The 25,930-nt window shown below is 43.0% G+C and overlaps 1 protein-coding gene across 1 annotated transcript in view; it reads right to left on the reverse strand.

Annotated features, from left to right (window-relative positions):
• The window catches only part of LOC146856663 (FIGNL1-interacting regulator of recombination and mitosis-like), a 1,639,010-nt gene that overhangs the window by 1,243,484 nt on the left and 369,596 nt on the right, over nucleotides 1-25,930 (reverse strand). Inside the window, exon 4 of the mRNA XM_085654838.1 lies at nucleotides 24,066-24,252. Within this exon, the coding sequence (XP_085510964.1) occupies nucleotides 24,066-24,252 (187 nt within the window). The remainder of the gene's footprint in view (nucleotides 1-24,065; nucleotides 24,253-25,930) is intronic.

Genomic DNA, 25,930 nt, shown 5'->3' on the forward strand with positions numbered 1-25,930 from the left:
CATTGTGAGTCCCCAGCAAACCTGAGGCGAGTAGACCCCACGAGTGACGAGGAACAGCAATCCCGGGTACCGTGCACTATTGTCGAGTGCAACCCCTTCACGACGTTCTACGAACTCCAGCAGGATTTCCCTCGAAAATCAGAGGCCTACCTCGTCCCGAGTGACCGTGGGCTCCTGTGAAATGAATCCTCACGAGGCATCTTTGCGATCCCTTGCCAGTTGGCTTGTGGGTCCCCTGAAGACTTCTTCATCTAACCAAAGGGCTCCCCTGGTTGCTCCAGGCCTGCCCTGACTTACCCTCGCTGGGTGAGTCCCTAAGACCGTGCTGGTCAGCACCACTGACTTTCTTCACATGCCACAAGACTTGCTGTTGCCAAGGCTTGTTGGCTCCAATCCGGTTGCCGACACCTCAGTAAACTGCAGACTTCTTGGGACACTTCGAATACAGCTCCTGGTCATCGTCGACGCCTCCTTGACCTCGTGGCTGAAGAGTCAAGACACCTGTGAATCACCTGAAATCACCAGACTACCGTGGGCATCCATCTTCCTGGACCCGAGTCACTGGCAAGTGACTGTGAACACTGTCCCTTCTGCTTTCAGGTCTTCCTTCTTCTGAATCCAGCCTTGGATTCCACCGGACACTTCTCCAGTCTTCACAAGCAGCAAATATTCTTCGGCTTCCAATGAAAACGACGCCGCGACCCGACACCAAAAGACACCTATGCACCCGGCTTCCCTGGGTGAGGTAACTCGTGCACTCCGGTGCTCCTGTGTGTGCTGGCCCTCGAAGTACTTACCTTGTAAGTGGCTTGCTTGTAGACTCTTCCGAAGTACCCTAAAACTTTAAAAATCCAATCGCGACTTGCTCTATTGAAATCAATAGGGAACCCGCGGCTGTGTTCTCACACTGCACGCGTCTCCCATGGGTCCTTTACTTACCTGCCTTGGGTGGATTAGTGCGGCCCCAGCGATTCTAAAGGTCCTAGGCGTTGTCCCCTTGCAAGTCGACATTCCTAAACCTCTTTTTTAGTATATGGTCTGGTACGCCCCTAGGGCCCCAGCCATATAAGTGCTGAATTTGTTGTGAAACATTGATTTGTGCATATGTTCCTGACTTCTAATCTCATAAAGAGATTAGTAGAGTGTGTCTAGAAATAAATACATATATATTTTATATATATACCTGTGTGGTGTCCTTTCATTTGGTAATTCAAGAGATTATAAGGTAAAACAAGCTGCTTTACATTCCTCTGAGACTTAGCCTGAAGGCTGCTCTCCACAGCTACCACTAGGATAGCTTTCTTTAAAAGGTTGTCTTAAACCTATCTACCATAAGAGTCGAATTGGACTGGTGCAAGGTGGCCACTTTAACTAGTGACCAGCATATGCCAAGCCAACTTCTCACATTTAGGAAAAAGGAGTGGCATGGGATTAGAGGCTGAGGGTGCCCGAGATGCAGAGGAACATGGAGGCGCTCATGGTAGTGTTGCCAAAGAGACTGACTCTAGTGAGAAATGTTTTTCATTGTCTGATCCCTCGGATACATCAGAGGAAGAAAGTGCGCTGGATGGCAAATTAAGGTTTTATGAGGGCTCAGTAGCGAGCAGAATATTGTGTATCTCGAACACAGATATAATGACTGTTCGCAAGAAGACAGGAGTAATTAAGGAAAAGTAGGAGCAAATCAGTGAGAGAGAGAACGTATTATGGGACTTTTCTTCCTCATTAGGGATGTCACCTCTAGGTGAAAGGGCTCCTGGGTCGATTGTGAGAGAGGTACTAAATAATCCAGATGAAGAAATCTCACTTGGGTCAATATATCAGAGTATCTTGGATCACAGAATGGAGACCCGTACAGAGAATTAAAAAACCCACACTGCCTCTGTGCGGTAATGGCGTCTGGGGTCACAGAGCCCTGCCTCTTATGTGCAAATGACGAATAAAATCCGTTGTTAAAAAAAAAAAAAAACACACTGCCTGCCGGAAATTACAGAATACTGTCCGTAGGATTGCCAAAGCTTGTAACGAGTTCACGGAAAGAATTACAGAAGCAGAAGCACGGATTTCGGTTCTCGAGGATGAGATGGCTGTCCAAAAGGCGACGACTGCAGTAATGAGCTCACACAAGGAAGATATGCACGCAAAGATTGATGATTTAGAGAATCGACTATGCCAGAACAATTTACGCATATTAGGGATTTCAGAAGGAACTGAAGGACAGGATATTCGTAAATTTGTGGTGGACCTATTTACAGAAGCTTTTCCGGAAACCGCAATGTGGAACTGGGCCAATGAAATACAGAGGGAACAAAGGTTTCCGTTAAAACAATTTGTTGTTAAAGATGGACAGGGTGCCGCTAGGCCCAGAGCGAATTTGATATGCTTGAACAATTTTTTAGCACGTCAGGCTGTATATGATCTGGCAAGGCCAGATCTGAAGAGGGAAGGGAAGGGTACGCAATTCTTTGTCGGGCCTGATTTTTGTCATCATGCTGCGGAAAGGAGGTGGCAATTACGTAAATTATTCTTACAATGCCAAGGCAAGGGGGTGCAAGCCTTCCTATTAAATCCGGCCACGCTGAAAATCGTTTGTAAGGGGCAAACTAGGTTTTTCACATCAGAAATGCAGGCTAAGGAATATTTGTTGTCTATCTAAAGTGGGAATTGGTAGATGCCTGACAGTAGATGGTTTTCCTCAATGTTCAGATTTGGACTTGTTATTGATTTGTTACTAATCTTGTAAGGGGACTTTGTGAACAATGATGTAGATAGATTACCGGTGAATGGGTGGGTTCTCAAGCGTAGATGATTTAACTAGGTCTGTCTTTCCCGGGTCAGGCTCTTTTTTGATTTGGGCTGAGTCCTTGAAGGGGAGGAAATAAAGGTGCCCGAGAGGGGGGGGGGGGGGGGGGGGGGGGGGGGGGAATATACCGGGTAGGCAACTAACACTCCCCATCGCAGGGCCCTGGGCCCTAAAGCCCGCTGTTGGGGGGGGGGCGTTTGGGGTGGGTACATTGTGGATGGAGGTTTGGTGGTGGGTGGTGGTGTGGGGGGTTCTTTGGGGAAGGGGTTGGGGTGGCAATAGGCAGGGTATATCAAAAAAATCAATTCATAGCAAGGGCAATGTGATTAACATGATTAGTATAGTGCTGTGTGAGGCAAAAATATGCAAATGGTTTCTTTTTAGGATAGATGGCGCCTAAGATTATAAATAGGGGGTTACGCATTTGTACGTTTAACGTCTGTGGGTTGAATAATGTGAGTAAAAGGCAATGTGTTGCAGGTGATTTATGCTTGATGAAGCCGGATATTTTGTGTATACAAGAGACACACATACCCTGGAGCAAATGCAAGTTATTAAAAGAGCTTGGATTTACACTGATTGTAGCAACTCGGCAGTCCACTATGAATAGGGGTGTGGCCATTTTGGCTCGACAAGGAATTTGTGGGACTGGGAGGAAGTTGGCTGACAATCTTGGTAGGTGGGCCATAGCTGAGTGTATGGTAGGAGACACTACGGTGATAATCTGTACAGTATACGGATCTAACTTTGATGAGGCAGCAATATTGGAGCACTTAAACATAGAATTGGCCTTGTGGGACACCCCACTGATATTATGTGAGGACTTTAATATCCATGTAGAAGGTCGGATGTGGGATGTTGACCATGGGAAGTATACGGGTCGGAAACTTAGAGTTTTTAGGGCGTTGCGGCAACTTATAAAGGGCCACGGATTGGTAGACGTGTGGGCAACCTTAAATTATTTGGATCCTGGCTAAACGTTTTATTCATATCCTCACCACAAATTAGTTAGGCTTGATTATATTTGTATGTCTAGGATACTTATTGTGGGGGCAAAAATGCAGGTATGGCCCAGGATCATGGCGGATCATGGCCCATTATTATTGGATCTTTTTAGTATTAATCAAGTGAAGGTAGTTAGGACGTTTACTTTTAATAGGAAACTCCTATTGGACAGCCAGTTCATTGATCATATAAAAATTTGGGCTGTACAAGTCCTTAATTTAAATAGAGGATCTACTTCCTGTGCAATGGTATGGGGTGTGTTGAAAGCAGGGCTGCGAGGAGAAACGCTCAGCTATGGGTTGGCTAAACAAAGGCAACAACAGATTTCGATGCAGGAACTCTTGGAGGATTTAAGGAACGGGGAGCAGGAACTTATACAGGGGCTAAGAAAGGGAGAAGAAGTTAAGGAACTACAAACTAAGATTGCATGTTGCAAAGCTAAAATTATCAGGGTGTGGAGCAAGGAAATTGCTAGTCAGTACAAGGCGTATAAAGAGGAAAGGTATGAATGTGGTGAAGCTACAGGACGATGCTTGGCACAGAGGTTACGAGCCAAACAATCCTCACAAAAAATATCTACATTGGTAGACTCCATGGGGAACACAGTAGAAACTATGGAAAGAATCCTGGAGGTATTTCATGCTTTTTACGATGAGTTGTATACGCAAGATATATTTATTGAGGAGACTATAGAGCTATTTCTTCAACAATTGGATTTAGTGGGCTTAAAACACGAAGAGCAGGTATTATTGGACGTCCCGATAACTATGGCAGAGATTGAGGAGGCAACAGGCTCATTGGCAAGAGGGAAAGCAACAGGGCCAGAGAAGTTGCCACTTGAGGTTTATCAAATGCTTTTTCAAGTAATTAAGGAAGATATGCTGGCCACATTTCAAGAAGCGCAATCTGGGAATCAGCCACCATCATGGGAAGAGGCCAATATAGTGGTTTTTAAAAAGAAATACAAACCCTCTGAATTGCCAGGGTCGTATAGACGGATTTCTTTGATAAACGCAAATGGTAAAGTATACGCAAAAATCCTAGCAACAAGGTAAGCGCAAGTAATTACTCCCTTGGTATCCATACATCAGCACGGATTTATATCTGGCAGGAACACGGTCAACCATATACATAGGGTAATCACGATGATAGATTATGCGAATATACAACATAGCAGGTTGCGTTTGATTTTTTTAGATGCTGAAAAAGCATTTGACCGTGTCTCCTGGCCATGCTTATGGGCTGTCATGCACAAGATAGGGCTTGTGTATGCTATATCAGGGCTATACAAATTATGTATAAATCTCCTCGATCTAAGATCTGTGTAATGGTTAGAAAATCAGCTCCCGTGTATATTAGCAGGGGGACAAGACAGGGATGTCCTTGTTCCCCATTGCTATTTGCTATATAGATTAACCCATTCCTTGTTAAGTTGGAAAAGAGGAACAGGATTTTTTCTATGACATGTGGGCAATACCAGGAGCGGGTGTTAGCCTATGCGGATGAAATTGCGGTGGCGACAGAAGATCCAAAGCAAGGAGTTGCAGAGATAGAAAGTCTGGCCTATGCATTTGGGGAAGTGTCAGTATATAAATTGAATTCATCAAAAACTCAGATTGTGTGTACTGAAGCAGCTTGCCCTGGAGAAGTTCGGGTTACTGATGAAGCCATGGATCTGGGTATCAAAATTAGGCTGTCATTGCAGGACTTAATAGAGGTTAATTGGGTTCAACAACAACTGGATAGGGTAGAATGCTTGCATCTCTCGTTGGTGGGGAGGTGTAACATACTTAAGATGTGTATCCTCCCCAAGGCCATGTATTATTTCAGGGCAGTTCCATTGGAGCCGACTAGAACACAATTATTGAAAATACAATCTATATGTGACAGGTTTTTATAGGGGCAAAGGAAAGCTCGCCGAGCCTCTAAGCATATGATGCTACCAAGGGATCGGGGGGGATGGGCTGTGCCGAATGTTATATTCTATTATTATGTGTGTCTTCTTCAAAATAAGCGGATATTGCTGACGAGAGAGGGAGGGCTGCTGGCGGAAGCAACAGCAATTTATCAAATGTTGTTGGGGTCAGATGCTAGAAACTCCTTATTTAAGTTTTTGGTGCCAAGTTATTTAAAAAAAACACGTTTTAAGGTAATTTTGGCAGCATACAAGGTTTGGAAATCAGTTTGCAAGATGCTAGCCATGATGGGGATATGTTAATATACTTCTATAAAATTCTACGTTTATATTCCCTGCCATTTTGGGGGATTTAAGAATGGAGAGGTGGAGGGCTAAGGGGATAAGGCAATTAAGAGACCTATTTGAGGGGGGAGTACTTGTTTTGTTTTCAGATTTAGTGGCTCAATACAATATGCAAAAAGATGATTTCTTTAAATATTTACAAATTCGTGTTTTTCTATTTAAACATCATAAGCATACCGGGATAGCACCCAACCCTTTAGTGGAGGCAATCGAAAGGACAAAAATAGGCATATTATGTGGTATGTTAATGGACACACAGCAGGATGATTTGGAAATTCAAGATAGCAAATGGCTTGTCGATTAGGACAGGAAGGTGTGTATATGCAGCAATCAATTGATATTGCAGGTAAAATTTAGTTGACAGCTAATTTTAGAGCTCAACATTATAAGACACTATTTAACCTGTATCACGCACCAGTGAGAATGATGAGATGGGGTGGCTCAAACGATGGGAAGTGTTTTAGATAAGGTATGGAGAGGGCTGATATAGTGCACGTTTTCTATGATTGTACATGTCTCGTACAATTTAGGAGGCATATAGAGCTGTTTTTGTCTGAAATTACGGGGGTTGATGTTATTTCAAAGGATGTAATGCTAACAGGAGTTGGTGAGGCTATCAAACAGGGCCAACTATGCTATCCATTTAGATATCTTATATTTATAGCAGTGGCAGTAGCATGATTATGTGTTGCTTCAGTCTGGTTGCAGCAGGACGCCCCATCGTTTGAGATGTGGCGGGCCAAATTTAATAATATTTTCAATTTAGAATATAGTCTTTATTGTTTGAAATCATTGAAGAGGAAAAACTTGGGGGCTCAGATATGGGGGCCAATGACAGAACATATGGATTGAGAGTTGTACCCAATTTAATAACTGTTTAGTTTTCCTTTTGTGATGTCAAATCGGTATGTGTTTATTGTGTAAGATATAGCCCCTATAATGTAAATCTGCTATGTTTTTATGATTTTTGTTAGTGGTTATTTAAAACATTTATGTAATTGATCAAGATTGATTTACTTGCTATAAATTACATTTTTTTTTTATTTAAAAAAAAAATGCTAAAAGCACTTTAAAAGCTTATAAAGGACCATAAAAGCCTCTATACTAAAAGCGTTCAAAAAGGTCCTATAAACTTGTATATGTGGTTATTATTACACTGAGCACCTTAAAAGCCATTATGCTCAGTCAGAGCAGAGAAGGGAAAAAAATCTAAATAAAACAAAGTCAGTTTTGACCTTCAATTTGGTAAATGTTTTAAAGAATCGCTGAATTGTTCCTAGCACAGGAAAAGCCAGATTGTTTATGAATCCGGTGCCGAAGACTCAGCATCTCTGCGTGCCACGGTCAATTGTCTGTCGGTCATATTATAAGCTTCCTAGCACAGGAAAAGCCAGATTGTTTATGAATCCGGTGCTGAAGACCCAGCATCTCTGTGTGCCTCGGTCAATTGTCTGTCAGTCATATTATAAGCCGAAAACAAACTTGTGTTGTTAATGTACTGCCAAGGCACATGGCCAAAACGCAATGATTGTAGCGTCCAGCTTAAAAGAAAAATGGAGCGCAATTGAGATTGCCCATGTTGTAAAATAGACAAATCTTGTTCCATAGTGTCAATTGCTGAGGGCACAATGTTGCTCAGTGAATAAATATGTGAGGAAAGTGTGGTCATATCATTGTCTACTACAGCCAAAGATTTTTCTATGTTAATTCTATCAATTTCACGCAATCTCTCAAAAGCATCCTGTTGAGAGACCTTCCACAGTACTTTGTAGATAGGATATAAGAAGAGTTTTTTACACGGTTCATTGGGACCTAGCAAGAAATCCCAAAGATCCATGTTGTCAGATAGAAGGGACAAGTTTTTTTTCACCTGTAACAGTGTTGAGGTTTTTAGCCATTCTAGGCACAACTTCCCAACACTATAAGAAGTCACTACCCCTGGGTCGTCTGTGTGTACATAACGTGGGTCAGGCCTATGGATACTAAACCCTCTGGTGGTACCCTTGAATCTTAATTGACACCTATTTGTGCCGATAGGCCAAACTAACCATACCTTCCAATTGGGAGCTGAGTAATTGAATGTACCAGTCTGTATCATTGTACCCAGGGCCTCCTCACTTATCAGTGTGTCATTTAATATACCTCCAATAGGTGTGGGCAAGGGGGGAGCATGATGTTTTCAGGTCTTATACTTTTGCAAACCCATAGCAGGTAACCAGTTGCACCGTCCTGTTTAGGGAGATGATCTGTAATGGTATGAGGCAAGCACTAAATAAAGCCTCTGTTCCCTGAACCTGCCATCCCTTAGTCCGCCAGATAGATTTTGTGTCTATTGTGTCCTTCCAATAGTTGAAACCTTGTATAGACAGTTGGGTGCTGAATATATAAAGCTTGGTGTTTGTCAGCATCATTTTCTTCAAAGTTGCATTCGTCTGTACTAGCTTATAATAGTATAACATTGGGTCTGGTGTATTGAACCCTGAAAAGTATGCACAATTCTGTGCGAATGTGGTCGAACTACCTTTCGGTGCTGTCGGGCAATATTTCGATTGATGGTAAATGTTCACAGAGCATGGAATGCTTGCTTCATGCAAAAAGTAATGACCATAATGCTGGTAACAGCACAAAATTTCGAATTCAGGTATGTCTTCACATAATTCCCTATGAGAAAATGCAGCAGATGGTTCTAAATCTGAGAGCATAGTATTTACAGTCTCAATGCCCCAATCATCAGAGAGTGTACTCTGGGTAAAGAAATCATTCAATGAAATTTTAAATGTGTGGAATTTTCAAATGTTCAATAGGACAAAATACATCGTATGAAACCCTATCCGAAACTATACCATCCGGTACTGGAACTGCTGTAATTTTCACTAGGGACAAGTCTCTCTGTTCACGGTGTGCTGACATATGAGGTTTCAAGACCAAGTTCAAAGGTTGTAAGACAGAGCGTTGTGGGAGGTAATGTCCATTCAGTAGTATGAAAAAGGTAGTTACTATACCAATCCATATTAACAGGAACAGGATCCCTGATGAAAGCCAAAGATGCAACCAAGGGTACACAAAGTAAGTCTCTTTCAGCCAGAGATAAAATTGTTGAAATTCCTCTTTTTTTGGAGATGGGTGGCGTTTGCTCAGGTTCACTTGGATCTGAAGAAAATTCATTGAAGTTGATGAAGTATCCAGACGCAGTTCGATCTATCTTCAGTAGCTCAGAATGGTTTGTAGAACTGGCAGTTTATCTTGTGAAGGCACGTTGATGTCGATTTCATTGTTGGGCCGAATTGCAATTTGCATTAAAGGTGTATTTGGATGTTGTTCAATTTCAACAGGTGTAATTCATACTCCATTATTTGATACGCTTGCATTTTGCGCAGGGGAGTCTTGATACGTTATTAGTCTTTCCATCTGAACTTCCAGTATAGTAGCGAGAGGAGATCTGCAGCTACTCAGGACCCCACGTGGCCTACTGTAAAAAATCGGCCACATAGTGTGGTTTGATCAGACTAATGGAGATTTTTTTTTTTTTGTTCGGCCGGCATGAGGTGGAAGAAGTACTGTTCCTGTTTCTTCGACAGCCACGACAGGTACAGGTGTTCTATAAGATGGCCCAACCTCCTTGTCCACAATCTTCTCTGACCAGGTCCCCTATCTTCGGGACCCAGGCAGGTCTTGCCGGAACTGGTTTCAGTTCCCCAGTGGCGGTGCTTTTTACTTGGATGTTGCTTTGTAATGCCCAGAATTCATTGAGTTCCTGTAAAACAGCCAAACGATCATTCAAATCAAATGGTTTGGCACAATCGAGGTCAGTTACCCACATTCTTGTCTCAAACAGGATCTCATAGGGGGTAAGTCCTCCCAAGGATTTTCTTGACATGTTTTTCAGTGCCCTCTGGACCCCATATAGGTGATTGACCAAACTACCGCCCGCACCCTTGCTGTTAAGGATTGCTCTAGGTCCCAGTTTTTCCTCTCCACCATCGATTTTTCCATGCTATGGTAGGAGGAGGAGTACCACAAGGTCACGCCCATACTTTCCATGGCTTTCTTGTAAGTTCCTTAGCTAAACGCAGGTCCACGGTTGGAATGTAACGTGCCAATTGCGTATGTCCTGATGAAGACTCGCAAATCCTCTATAACAGTTCAGGCGTCAGCCGAACGCAGAGGCCAAACCCATAGGAATCTAGAGCATGAATCCACTGCCACCAAGATATACTTGTAGTCCCCATCTGAATTTAGGGGGCCGCAGTGGTCCAAATAGACAAAAGTGAGTGGTCTGTCTGAAATAAGTAGTGATGTTTGCGGTGGCCGTGCGATGGTCGAACCTTTCATCTGCTGACTGATGTCACATTTTAGGACATAAGCTTTGGCCTGTTTAGACAAACCGGACCACCAATATCGTTGCTTCAACAATGAAAGTGTTGCAGAAACTCCTGCATGTGCTGAGCCCAGACCCTTGTGTGCAGCTAGAATTAAACCTAATCTGCGATACATGTTTGGTATGACTCTATCCCTCACTCCTGGAATTTGAGCATACAGTGTATTTTGCACATCTAATTTATGGGAATACTTGAGTTGAAAGCCCTTTGGCACGACAGAGCCGTTTTTTGAGGCGTTGACAGCTATCGATATGTTTTGGTCTATCCTCGTGCTTGAACAATTGACTGCAGCAACTCGCACTGTCGCTTTGGCGGCTTCACAAGCCACTGAATTCCCTTCAACATGTATGACAACACGTTGATGACTCAAGGTGTGAATAACTTGAGCCCGTGGCAGGTATGCTTTCAGCTTTGCCACTTGTTCCCATAACAATTTATGTTTAATTGTGCAACCCTTGGAATCTCTAAACCCATTCTGGCCCCAGTAATGAAGATATTAATTATAAGACTGTACACAGTAAAACGAATCGCACACTATCAGCATGGGGAATTCCCGATCTGTATATTGTAGTGCTAGTATCAGCGCTATCAGGTCTGCCAGCTGTGCTGTACAATCTCCTCGAAAATTGCGTAGTCGTATTGCTGGGATGGAACTTACCACACCACATACGTCCCTTCACTATAGCACATGCTGCGCTATACTGTTGTTTACTCCAATGGCAGGCTAAGCAGAGCCATCAGTGTAAATTATGTACTCATGTTTTTCCAGAGGTAAGATTTTATTCGGGAGAGGGTATTCTTGTTCGTACAGCAGGAACGCTTGTGTTTTTAATGTAGAATCATACTTGTAATCTACATCTGTTGAAGTGAGAGAATTAGCCCATTGTATCCATCGCAGGTGCAGTGGTTTTGCATTTGGAATTCTCGCTTTTGTAACCGCTTCTAAAGTTGGTACCGGGGTTACAACGATAAAGTATTTCCGCTGTGCAAGTGCTCTTTCTCTCATTACACAATCTGTACTGCTGTCAGTATTTTTTCTGTTGCTGCAAATCGCATTTCAGCATTTGTGTATAAATGTGATTTGTATGTAATTGGGACTGTCTCACCTTCCATTGTAAGTGATGTATGTATATCCTGATAAACCCAGGACTACCTAGATCACCAAGTTGTTAGTAGTCACACATGCGTGCAAATGTTTTGATGCTATCATGTCAGCCTGAACTGAACAGTTAGCATCTGTGTGTTGCTGTGTCCACAGATGTGCTGTGAAATCAGGTCTGATTAGGTCGTAGAAAGGTTTTTATCTTTCAGCGTAATCTAGAATGAATGTTCTGCCAAAATTTAGGAATCCTAAAACGGATTGAAAACCCTTCAGAGTCTTCGGAGGTTGAAGCAGCACTTACTTTTCTAAAAAGTTGGCTACCAGGCTCTTGCCTTCACTTGACAGCTTGTATATCAAAAATAGGACATTGAGATGGGCAATTTTAGATTTCTTGAAATTAAATTTATAACCTAAATTGGCAGATCCCACAATTATGTTTATCCTGCACAAGTGTTCCAGTAATTCATCGTCTGTCACATAGGACGCCGCCTCCTCGTCACATGTTTGCAATAATTCAGACACTCTTGCCGAGAAGAGCCCCAGGCTGTTCTTATACCCCTGGGGCAAACACCGGCTGTCAAATATCTGCTATCTAGAGTTATATATTGGCAGAAGAATTAATTTGAGATCTAATCTTTTATATTTCTTCCTCACAATGTTATTCATTAATACGGCACTATGTGTGTTTTGAACTGCAAATGTTTGCGTGCATGTGTTCAAATGTTGGTAGTTTAAATCTCGACGATATGAATTGTCAGGTTTCATTACGAGAAACAAAGAATTGTTCATGGGGGAGGTGCAAGTCTCAATCACACCTTGCCATTCAAGTTGGTCTAAGATTTCTTTGACCTGTCTTCTTTCATCGTTTTTATAGGGTACTGTCTCTGTGGATTTGGAGTAGTTTTTATTGAGATTTTGTGTTGAATCAAGTCCACGTCCCACCCTACATGGTTGCAGTTTAGAGCCTGAGCTAGCACTAGCACTAGCACCCACTCCTACGCGTATGAATGTTTTAAAGATTCTGGAACGAGGTGGGAGAAAGCAGGCAAAATGACGCTTTCCCTTTTTGGGCAATCCATCACAAACTCAGGCAGCCAATCTTTCTCCACTAAAAGGATGTCATATCCAAATGTTAAGTTCTCCCAAAACAGAACTTTTTTCTTTAACAGAGTTTTATATAGCGCAAACTTAACCCGAGGGTATCGGGTATCAGATCACTTTACATAGCACCAGTTGCATTACATGAGGACACATTGATTGTTGTTAGGCACGGGAAGATTAAGTGATTTGCCCAAAATCACAGGACGTTCAGTGTCATTGCCAAGACTCGAACCCAGTTCCCCAGATTCCCTACCGCCCTAGCCGTTAGGCCAACTCCTCTCCTCACTTTTCTTGAGATATCCCCCTCTATTTGTAGTGTAATTTCGTACAGTCTATGTGGGACACTAACTCTTGTATCAGGTGCTTCAACCGTGATATGTTCATTCAATACCGCTGTCACCAGAAAATCCTTCAGGTTCTAGCGAGCTATTGTTACTTCTACCGCGCTGTCTAGCATTGTCAGAGCCCATTCAGAAGCTGAGTCCTCAGTAACCTGGGCATGTCTTATTTTTAAGACAGCTACTTTCTTCTTTTTGAATTGAGGTTTTGCTTTAGGTTGTTCTACCTGAATTACGATGTGTTTCCCTTTTTGTCTTTGGTCGATCTTCTGTCTTTTGTTCCGATCGCCCGTCCCTCTCTGAGTTTTTTGATGAACCCTGAAAGGAAAGTATATCAGTATCCTTATACCTATCAGGTTTCCTAATGTTATCACAATTCCTAAGGTTAAACTTATTTGCAGAGGACTCATGTCGGGGAGACCCACCCCTTGATAGTGAATTATTTTCTGTATTGTTATTTTTAGATTATGTGTTATCCCATTTCTTTTCAGAAGAAAAGGGCGTTTGGTTCGAGGTATCCTTGTCGGGTCTATCATTTGTGACTTCCCTGGTTTGGCTCCCAAACTATCTCTACCTAATGCGGCATAGTTTACTTCGATAATTTTTGGTAATTCCCGCTCCTTATTTATAGAAGCTAATTCCCTTAAGCGGTGGTGTATAGTCACTGCTGCTGCCTCCCTTTTTATGTTGCTCAGCATGATTGCAGAGACTTGGGCAAAATTACCCATCAGTTTCATTCCAAAGTCCAGGGCAGGTTCTGCCCCACTCATTCTGTATCGGTTTCAATACCTCTGGAACGACTGCTGTGGAAGAGGTAACGTGTATTCTGATGTAAACGGCAGCAAAGATTGCTCCCCAAGTGGTACACTCCTCAATCGAGTAAACCATCCCCATTGGCAAGCAAATAGTTAGCATTCTATGTTTTCCTGAGGACTCGTATAGGGAACACTGCTTCCAGCTGTGCAATTTGTTCTGCTATCCAAAACAGAATTTGCTACAGTTTTGAGGGGATTGTCACATCACCTCCAGTTTAAGTGGGATTGGAGGAAAAGCTACCTGTGGACAGGGCTTTGGGGACCCTGGAGGCAAAGGCTCAGCATTTAGTAATTCTTATGTAAAAGAACAGGCCAAGATGCCATGGCAGCATCCCATCTGCACTGGGACAAGGAAGATTGCAAGTGCCAAAGTGGAGCTGAAATCACTAAAGTCTTAAGTTCCAACAGCGGTCGATGCCGCTGCCCTGACAGCTCGGAAGTTCCGAACGCAGAAGCAGGACTGTGGCACAGGACCCTCCTGCACCCATCTGGACTCAAACAATCAAACGTTGGGCTTGAAAATTGTTAGAGAACGAGAGACTGAATAGCAAACTAAGGTCTGTTGCACAAACTATGTCTGTTTACAAACTACCAGCAGCAAAAACCAAACTAAGCTGTTGTGCACTGTAGGAAAGTAGGATCTGCTTTCATGGTTACCCCCACTTTTTGCTGGTGTCAATATGTTTTTTGACCAGTCTGACTGGGATCCGGCTAATCAGGACCCAAATTACTGTGCTTCCTACCTAAATCTGACACGGTAAATATGTTTGCACCTCCACAATTGGCTACTGGTGTACCCCTAAGAGTCCCTAATATATGGTACTGAAGTACCCAGGGCATAGGTACACCAGGGGTCTCCCTTGGGCTGCAGCATGTATTATGCCACCAATGAGATACCACTCAAACTGTGACTACAGGCCTGCTATTGCAGCCTGTGTGAGCTGTTGCTAGCACCACTCACAACAAATATAAGTTTGCTTATATCTGAGGTCACTACACTTTAAACTTATAATTCATCCCTAAGCAGGCCTTTCAGTCCTGAAGGCAGGGTGCTGGGTTATAAGTGTGTGAGTGCCCCTGCATGTGCAGGACACCCCTACAAACCCCAGAGTCGATTCTCCAGACCTTTTAAGTGCGGTGAGCGATTTTGATACATATAGTGGCCATCCGTCATTACACAATGGCTAACTATATAGTGCCGAACTTTGGCATGTTTGGTATCAAACATGTTGAAATCATAGCCCAACACCGATACCACTGTTGGAGGTATGGTTCCATGCACTGAGGGCTCCTACGGGAAGCCCCCAGTACTCCCGGTAACAGCCTTCCAGGGTCTGCCAGCAAGCTAGTGCTGGTGCCGTCCCCAGACACAATTCTGCCCTCCTGCTTCTGAGCTGAGCACGAGCAGGGGAAGGTAGAACAATAGGTTTCCGGTCACAAGGAGGTGTGACCACCTCCCAGACAGGACTTAGTGTATGAGGCTGGGGTGGGGGCGCTTGCCAGCACCACCAGACTGCTATGAAGGGTACATTTGGTGCCCTCCTTGCATACTCCAGTTGGGACCAGTTCTGGGAGCCCTTGATTCTTGCTCTGGCACGAAACTGTACAAAGGAAATGGGACTATCCTCCCCTCAGTCCAGCCCCTCCTTTGGGAGGAACCCCTGAGTAGTCCTAACCCATTTCTTAGGGTATAAAAGGGCTTACAAGTGGGTGGGTCCTCAGATTTGTTGTGGGACAAGACTCAAGTCTGAAATCACATCATTCATCGACCGTCTGAACACTTGGATTTCGCTGGACTTCGCCTGGAACCAAGACTGCATAATGGAAGACTCCTGCTGCTCCTCGTCCCGCTGTTCTCCAAGTCTTCTTCATCATCTGTGTCTGTGCTTCTTCCAGGATCTTCAACAGATCTGTGGGCATCAAGGACACCCAAAGTAACCTCCCTTGCAGTGAAAGAGTCACTCCCCTGCATCTGCAGGCACCAAAACAAAGCTTTATACACAAAATGGTGGCAGTGGTTTCAGAGAATGCAAACCTAACAGAGGTGCTGGCTGCTAACGTAAACACTCAATATGTCTTTTGGCGTGCTCAATGTAAACACTGTGCCACCCACAGTATTACGCAGTACATGGAGAGAAAAAATCTTCCACACACATAAATTATAAAAGTTCAAACAGAGCACAGCACAATAAATAGTTCCAACTGACAATCATTAGTCAGTAATAAACGTAATTCCAAAGGATGAACAGTAGCTATAACACAATCTCGTTCATAGGTTGATAATTTTTCCAATTGTTGACATGTAGATGAAGCAAATAAACAGCAGACATGTGTTTCGTCATTATACGACTTTCTCAAAGCTCAAACCAATATCCAAAAGCAAAAGATATCAACGAAAACACCCTTATTATATCCTGTACAATGATTCAAAGGTGCTAGTCCATTCCAATCAAAGTCCATAGGCCACAGTATGCCCAAATGGTCATTAACGTTAGCGAATGAGCCAAGAAAATGTGTTATAGTAAAATAATAGAGGCTATTGTGCCATGCCTCTGGGAAGACAACGATCTTCCGTAGCAATCCATATCAGAGTGGCTCCCCGCTCACATTCAAAAAGTTAAACTAACCTGTCAGCTGCTCCTGGCATCCCACGAACTTCAAAAGGCTCAGCAACACCGGTGGAAGTTCTGCAACTTCCTCGAGGCCCGACTCTTCCTCTCAGCAAGTTTGAGGCCAATATCCCTTTTTGGAACTGCTGGGACCGAACTCCTGTGCACCACGCCGACTTCCCATTGCCAAGGCTTGTTGGCTCTGCACTCCAGTGATCTTCAGACTACAAGAAGCTCCAGCATCCAGCAGTGCTTCCTCCCAAGATTACCGTCCTCACCATATCCTCTGTACCACGGGACATTATCTTTGGTGAGCTGCTCGATGTCCTCTTGAAACACTTGTGGCCTTGGCCTGTGCGTCCTCTCAAGGGTCGTATCCTGCTTCAGTGGGCTCCCCTGCCTACTTGGGGCCCACTCTGACTTTCCTGCACTTGGTGAGTCCCTTGGACCTTGCTGGTTCCAACATTGCTCCTTCATCGTTTTCCAAGCCTGATGCAGCTGCCAAGGCTTGTTGGTGCTCCTGCCGGACACTGATCCCTGGTTCTTGACTTCCGGCGTGCGACAGCTCATGACCGGCTCCTGGTCTTCCTCAGCGTCGCCTGGTCGTCACAGCTGCAGCGACAAGGTTACCATCCTCACTTATGCATCTTCTGTCATCAGTGGGCATTGCTTTTCCGAGCCTCCTGGTCACCTCAGAGTGGCATAGACTCTGTACCCTCTGTTTGCAGGTTCTTCTCTTCAAGAATTCACCCTTGGACTCCAATGGACTCTTGCAAAGGCTTCGCTAGCTTCATTTTTACTGAAGTTCTCCATTGTGATCTACAGCGGTTTCCAAAGTCACTTTGCACCTATGCTCCGGGCTTCCCTGGTGTAGGGATCCTGGTTCCTGGGGTATTCCCGGGTGTAGTGACTCTCCAACCTTTTGTCTCCCACGGGATTTCATCAGGGTCCACTGGGAAGGGTCTTTCTTCTTCAAAACTGCAACTGTGACTTTCCCGTTGACTTGTATTGAGTATGTAGCTGTGTTTCAACTCTGCACACAGCCTTCTTGGGGTTCTAAGGTGCTTACCTTGGGTGATTCATTGTGTACCTAGTTCTTCTGAGTCTCCTGGTCCAAGTCCCAACTTTGGTCGCAATTCGCATTCCACTTTCTTAGTATATTGTTAGGTCTCCCCCTGGAGACCACTGTGTATTGTGCTTACTTACCTCTAGCAATTCAAGTATTCTTGCGTGTTAGTGTTGGTATATCTCCTACCCGGAGATATCAATGTGTTAGTGAGTATTCTGTAATAAATAGACATTTTTATAACTACACTGAGTGGTTCTTTTTCGTTTAACCTACACTACTTGATTAGATCTGGTAAAACAAGCTGCTTAACACTCCTTCTGGACTTAGCCTGAAGGCTGATCGCCACAGCTAACACTTAAGAGAGCTTTCTAAGGTTGTCTAAGACCACTAAAACTACCATAAAGGGTCGTCTGGATTAGTGCAAGATGCTTCACTTAAATGAGTGTGACAATTTAAAGCCAGCCTCCTACAGGCACATATATGCCTTGGGGGTGATTAAGTGAAATGAACTTGTTCCTAAAAAAGTACTGTACCACATATCAGAAGCCAAAAATTTAAGGTACTAGATAACTACGCCAGCTGAGCAGATTTCAACCCTGTATTTCATTCTAATTATTGTGCAGTGAGGTACTAACGCTGTGTGATTAATGTAATTTCTTTTATTAAAAAATAAAAGCACTGGGCTGGCGAGAATGTTATTGTGTCTGTTGGCTTATTTGTTGAACTCCGAGTTCACACTACCTCCATGAGAAGCCTTTGACAGCTCAATCTCACTATCCTGAGAGCAAAGTGCAGAATTTGTGAACTTGAGCTTTTGAAGAGTCTTAGTAGGAATGATCCGGGGACACAAGTGCAAATGACTTCAACTCACACAGTTGGGGTCCAGAAGCCATTGTCTGCTCTGTCGCCCACTTAACGGGACCTGACAAGGGAAGTGTGAGACAAAACTCTGCGTTCTATGTCAAATGCTGGCAATAGCTAATGGCAACGAAAACAGGAATTGCTAAAGACAATAGTTCGGCCTTTTATAACCGAGACCTGCTGGCTTTGCCAGTGCTTGTTTGCATAGAATTCACTCAGTCTGTTCTAGTAGAGGATTGTAGTGCTTGTCTGTTTAAGGTATGATGTTATGTAACCCTGGAATGTGCACCACTGTGAGGTGTATATTCTGAGACAGAAGGTAGTACCAGTGTGTCTGGTCTGAACTTCATTTCCACCTTTGTGCTTAGGAAATGTATCAAGGTGGTGGTGCAGATCTGTAGTTTAGATTTGGAGAGCCTTGCCCACAGAAACCATTTGAGAACAGGTTGGACTACCCTCACTCCTAGCATGTTGTTGCGATACTCTACCTCTTTGCTGGAGCGTTTTACCTGATTTGGGCATTTGCCTATATGGGTTTGTCATCCCTTGTTAGTCAACGCTCACAATTGTTTGGCTTGCAGAAGGTTTACAGAAGGGAGCATCTTCCAGCTTGTTTCCTATAATTCACTGAATATTCATTGTCGAAGTCTAGTGCCATTGGTCTTCTAGACATTTGTGAAGAAGTCTGATATAGGTTGGTGCGCAATACTAAAATACACACCTTGCCATGTTGCCTAGGAGAGGACAGTGGTCTTACGAAAAGTCACTCTTAGACAATGGCATCTGTTCTTTTTACAGAACCATTGCACTGGGTTGTAATTACACCGGTATTATATAAAATATATATATATTCTATTAGTAGTGTTAGGAGAAAACAGTCTGTCTTTGGAAGAAAAAAACGGAGTCATCTTTGTGTCCACTATCACTTCTTGGTAGAGATAGTTGATTTGATGACAGGTGAAATGTATCTGTGTTGAAGGGGATACTTCGATCTTACTGCGGGCAAACACTGTCTGTAAGTCCAGCATTACCTTGCATTTGGGAGGTGGGAATGACCATTCAACAATCCAAGTAATGATAGATAAAAAATCCCTTGCCAGATAAAAGCAGCTGCTTATAACATCATGCTCAAAAGTTATGAATGCTGATTTCGGTGGCAATAGGAATGGGCATTGTTAATGATTTATATCACACTTTAGCTTACAGAAACCCCTATGTTTGTCAAAGATTAAAATGTGGAAGCAACTATTTTATAAGCTTAAGACACACAACCAGTCTCTTTTATGAAGTTCTTGGGTTTGGAAGAAGTGCTTGCAGATATGAGTTCAAAGAATTAGTAACAAATTCCTGTTTTGATCATACGTTTTCACTAACAAGTAGCAGGCGCAGAAACCTTGGTTCTTCAGTTGATTTTTTTATGCACTCAAACAGGCTCTTTGTAATGCAAGATTACTCTTCCATACCAGCTGGTACAAGGTTGGTGGAGAACTGCAGAATTTATATTGTATCTATTTTGCACAGTATACAACACCCACAAACCGTAGGCTATCCTCTCCAAGATGAAAAATGGTTGTAAATCATCCTTCCAAGAGACCTGCTTGTTTGTTAAAATCTCATGACAAAGTCAGAACATTGTTTGGATGTTATCAATAATGTAAGATCCAAAGATCAGAGACAGAGTACAAGGACTCAAGAATCTTGTATTGAGTTGAAGGCATTTCAGAGGTTTAAGACACAGACAAGATGAGTGTTTCATATATGGGAATAGCTGAGTATGGACAGGAATTTGGTGTCCTCTGCAACACTAATTGCTTGCTCGGACACGATCCTCAGTTATAAGAATTTCTTTGAAAGCTTATTCCTTTCCTCGGAGAGATGTTCCAGAACATGCTATGTAAACTCTCAATGTGGAGCAGACATGATAAAACTCTGACAGCGCCAGAGGTTTGGCACATCTTTTTCATCCTCTAAATGAATTCATCTGTCTAAGCTTTTTCTTAACGGCATTGATCACACTGAACTACAAGCATTATACCTCTTCCTGGCCAATATGATCAAATGCGGCAGCTATGCACGGCGAGGAGAGGAGTGGCAGTGGTGCTAGAGGGCGGAACAAGCTATGGATTGGCAGCAGTGGGGAGCATTCAGTGTTGTTGGCGTGCCATAGGCAGTTGCCAGGCAAGTCCAGGCTAAGCTTGTGTTCGCAAACCCCTGCACAATCACAATGTAAGTTTTAACAGCCAGATTTTCAGGCTGGTAAAATCAGGCAAGGTTCTCTTCTACCCGGTGAATCCAATTGTAATCAGGAGTGGTATCCTGCTCAGGGAAACCACTCAAGCTGTCTTATTATCATGGCTGTAGTTGTCATCGATGGGTTCATTGTGAGAAATTTTGTTGACAGAGAAGATGAAAGCTTCCGACAGGCATATTTTTGCCTCTATAGACTAGTAATCCTGAACGTAGGGTAGCGAAAGACTATGCAATAAATATAGATGCCTTCAAATTATGTATTTATCTTGTCATATTTGCTGTGCTTCAAAGCCAGAGGTTAATTATGAGACTATGTCCTCTAAAAACTGCTGCTTATTTTTTTCACATGGAGATTGTGTTTTTACAAACTCCTCTCACTTAGCAGTCAGAGAAAGAAACAAAGTGAATCTATAGGACAATGTTGCTGGAGTACAGGGAGTGTGGAAGGAAAGGCTGAAGGATGTAATTTTTTGTAACACAATAAAATGTAAATACCTGCAAATAAACTATAAACATTCAGCTGCTAGAAAAGCAAAAATAGACCAATTTATTTGTAATTCTGAAGTGTGATGGAAAGAAAGACTTTAATAGATTCAAAACAAATCAGGACACTTTACTCCGTGATACAGAAATGATAAATATTCACTGAAACGAGATTTCCAGACATTATCATTTTTGTGCAATATAGTTTTATCAGCAAACTGTATGTATGTGCAAATGTAGTAGCCATTTCAATGGAAAATGTGATGTTTGTAAATTTGACAAGATGCTTAAGTTACATTAAAAACAAGCATTGGCATAGACAATAAGGTCTCGCTTTTGGGACCTTATAAGTATTTAGTTATGCAGCACAATATCCTTGGTGCAACAACATCTGCTGCATGGCTAAGCACTCATAACGTCCCACAGGCGAGACCTATTGGCTATGTCAATGCTTGTTTTTATTATTAATGATTCAGGAGTGGCGCACCTTAAAGCGAAGTAGACATTCGGAGGCAGCCTTTGCGATTGCCTTTTCATGTTGTAAAACAGCGGTGTTTGAGTGAAAGAGAGAAAAAAAGGAGAAATGAAGACAGCCAGATGAGAGAGAAAAAGAGAGAATAAAGCGAGAGAGGGGGAGAGACAGGCAGATGCTCGCACCACTAGTTCGATTGGACATCCATTCCAGGGTGAACTCATGTTCAGACACATTCTTTGGCGGTGAGGCCTCTTTAAAACCTGAATTCAGGGTGCAGAGACATGAAAATCAATTCTCCTTTGCAATTAGGAGGAAGGAGTCTGCAAAGTTTAAATGACACAAGCATTTGGCCACCTGGGAGCCAGACAGACTAAAGGTGCCCTCACCCCCTATGAAACATCGACCTACGTACGACTCTAGCGATTAAAGTGCCAGACAGCACCTGTGTCTCGACTGTCCAGGCACATGAAGTACTTTTTGTCTTGTCTTGAAAACAATGACAAAAGGTCAAGTGACTATTTGGTGAAAGGGTTTCAAGAGCTCCAATATTAACAAAAAAAAGCAGGCGTTAGCCTTTGCTGCATAGCAACGGAATTCATGCTAAATCTTATTAAGACTATAGAAAGCTTTACCGGAAATTCAGTCCTGCAAATGTAGGTTGTGTCTCGTACAGCCCATGGCATCTAAGGCTTGTTTCAGCTGTTTGAGAACAAGGCTGATGAGAAGGAACTGCACGGGCTTGCGGTGCGCTGCACGGCACTCGCTCTGGGGTGGCTATGCAGCTGCCGGGCCGGACGCCATTTCACATCTACCTCACGTGGTTATGGTTGCGCACGCACGTAGTTAGTGTCCTTTCGCCATTAATTTGGTTCCCCTTTATTAACCCCTAACTATATTTCTGTTGACACTTCCATTTTATTCAAGAAGTAACTAAAGCTGAAAACAAGATAATGATTTGAAAGCTTAAGAAACGACATATTTCTGTATATTTGTGATGGACTTAAAAAGGACAAATATTGCTTCAGAGCAATGTAGCTATGTTTAAAAGCAAAGGAGTGTTTAGTAAAACACAAGGGAAGAAGATGACCAGGAGGCCTAGAGGGATGGCGGAAATGTGTTTGGAGAATTGTCCACTCTCAATTCTAACTTGCACTTATACCAGTACTTGTAAAACAATAAAAGCATTGGTAAAGTCAATAGGTTTCACCTTTCTTGAACGTTTGACTTTATTAATGCTATACAGTGCTGGCAAAAAAGAAGACAAATAGGTTTTTGCCAATGCTAAACATCATCTGCTAAAATGAAACGCGCGTTCCTCGCGCTAAAAGGAGGCAGCAGAGGAGGGGCGAGTGAAAGCGTTTCACTTGCGAGAGCGAGCAGCGCCAGGAGCGATAATTGCTACCATATGGCACCGCTCGCTCCCGCAAGTGAATCTCCAGACGTGCACACGTTGCCATTGAAGGCAATGGAACTCGTGCACGTTTTCAGTTGAGAAGCCAAAGCAATCTCAAAAGGTCTTTTTGCCTACGCAGTGCATGCGCGTTGCGTAGGCAAGACCTAAAAATAGCCAGTCACATATCTATTAAAGCTAGGTGTGACACAAATCTTTGTTGTTCTAAAAATAGAGTTATGGTTCTTAAAAATTTGGGAAAAACTCCTCTAGACAAACAGAGAAATGCTTATTGGCAGACTGCTCTGCAGGGAAGTAACATTTTGTCAAAGAAAACACCAATCTTCTTTTACTAAATTTTAGTGCTTTTTAAGAAAATAAACTGGTAGGTATGACAATACTTTGGGGCAGATACATGGAAGAAATGCATAGAATGCACCGAAAATGGCCTGAAGAGGGATATTGTTTAGATTTTCAATGTGTTACAGCCACAGTACAAGTATAGGAATGGACGCATTATTAGCATGAGTGGATAATCTGCAGGATAACTGAAGCTCCTGCCTGTTCATTAGAGCTAATGCACACTTCAATTTTAAATAATCTCGTAGGAAATGCTAAAAAAAAAAAGCATGAGATCAGGTAATGCGTGGTAGAAAATCTAAGACAGGATTGCCTCCACGTGTAGCGGAGTTCTGAGACCATTTCCTCAATGGCTGCAATAACTACCATATAATGAATTTGATAGGCTACCGACACAGTTGCATTAAATATGCAGTTTATTGCTGTTGTCTAACATTTTACTGGAGATAACCTGCCTAATGACAGGGAATGATACAAGCAAATGCACCTCTGAAAGATCAATGCCAGAGCACAGTGTTTAAAGCTTATAAACCGTTTGAAATCTTACACTTAACACCAACAATTACTGACTACCAGATTCAACTGACAACAAATAATCCATTTAAAGTGGCACGTATTAACAGTTGGAGCATGCAACACACTTAAAAGGCAGATCGAACAGTAGTAGAACAACATAAGTTAATACAATTCAAAATGTTTTTTCACTGTATGTGTTTTTTAAGTCACGAAAAATGTACTGGATTAGAAGGGAAAAACAAGCCTTACCAGAGAGGAAAAGTTTGATGGGAAAATTAATGCAATGAAGGCACACAAATGGACACAGACAAACTGGTACAGAGTAATTTCAACTGGAGCTCCTCCTTTCATTATTACACCTTGTAACCTCACTGGTAATGAGAGTTCAGCAGAACACTGCCGAAAACTGTAGAATAAGGCTTTGAAAATTGAAAGTCTGCAAATAAAGGAAAAATACAAAATAATCACTTACAGAACAAAAAGCAAAATATTTCTGTCAAGGTTTCAAGTGTGACCTGTCGTAATAAAGTAGATCGCAGAGAAATCAGACAAATCCCATAATTTGTTTTTTCTATCAAAGTGCGACTCAAATCGGCACCTACTAAAAAAATTCATCAAGAATAGGGAGAGTATGTTTTTAAACGTGTATGTATTCTGCATGGCTAAATCCTTAAGATATTAAGCACAGCGTGGCCAAGTAAGATGGCTGGTAATACGTTTTGGTGAGAGGCTCTGCCGTTCCCCTGACTTCCTTAGGCATTCTGCGTTTCCACTGCCAAACAATGGTATTAATGGATGCTAAAACCATGATGTCCACTTGAGCAACCAGCAGGCTTGAAAAAGCAGAATTCAGGAGGCACTGCAGACCACTGTGGATGGGACTGCCTGGTTATGGCTGCCTGCAGTAAGATGGCGGCTAGCGGTGGATGCAACAAGTGAACTTGCCAGAACCTGTAGGCAGGTCCTCAGACATCACAGACCAACATCCTGCAGTGCCTGATTGCCAGTGGGGACTGACTGGTGGAGCCCTGGACTGGCGTGTAGCCTCACAGAAAGGGGTAGGCCTGGGCAAGGCGGTAAAAGAAGAGAGGGGCCTATAGAAGCAGCGGCTGTAGTGGGGAGACCGGCCAAACCGAAGCAACAATAGTGGGGGGCGCTTGTGCAGGAGTGAATTAGAAACAAGCATTGGCATAGCCAATAGGTCTCGCCTTTGGGACCTTATATGCATTTTATTATGCAGCACAATATCCTTAGTGCAACATCAACTGTTGCATGGCTAAACACTTATAATGTCCCAAAGGCGAGACCTATTGGCGATGCAAGACCTACATGTATGTATGTGCAAACTGAAGCAAGGGCAGAGGACGACAAGAGGCGAAACACATAAAGGAGTTAAACAAGACATGCGTATTTAAATGTTTGATAAGTGAAATCACTTAAACAATTACATCAGCAATGGTTTAAGTATTTCCTTGCTCTGTAGCCATGCGTGCTGGACTCTGCCCCCATACAGTGCTTCTGTGCCTGGAATCAAGCTCTAAGCCGTGTCTGAGCCACACAGTTCTGGTGCCCCCAAAGTAAAGCCAGCCCCCAGTTAAACAAGTCCCACCATCATAAAAAGAAGAAGCCCAGGACAAGCATACAGGCGATGTAAATAAATGAAGGCGCAGGGCGAGTGCTGTTTGATGTTATCGTAGGTGGGAGGGGTCTACTTTAGAGGCAATGTAACGCTGACACGAGCGCTGAGATGTGAAACAGGAAATGAGGTTTGTCCTCGTAATTGTTTTCTTAGTGGGTGCAGACCTTTGTGTGTCTCAACATTTTCTTATTTCTTCAAAATTTACTTTGAGCTTTTATTTTACACGTACCTGTCCTACAAAAAACAAGTTTTTCTAATCTTAATTGCAAGAGTCCAAGCCTAACTTGTAACCAGCTGCTCCGCTCTGAAACCTCAATGTCCTTAGAGCACCGGAGTTGCGCAAATAAAGAGAGTTTCGACGGCTGCTGCGACAGTAGCCTGTCCTAGCGAGAAATCAAATGTTTTTCTTTCCCAACATGGTCGCTGATTGTTCCAGCATCCAGTACTTGCCCTATTGTTTTGAGACGCGTAGCCC

This window comes from Triturus cristatus, chromosome 4_1 (genome assembly GCF_964204655.1).
Source record: "Triturus cristatus chromosome 4_1, aTriCri1.1, whole genome shotgun sequence".
Classification (NCBI taxonomy): Eukaryota; Metazoa; Chordata; class Amphibia; order Caudata; family Salamandridae; genus Triturus; species Triturus cristatus.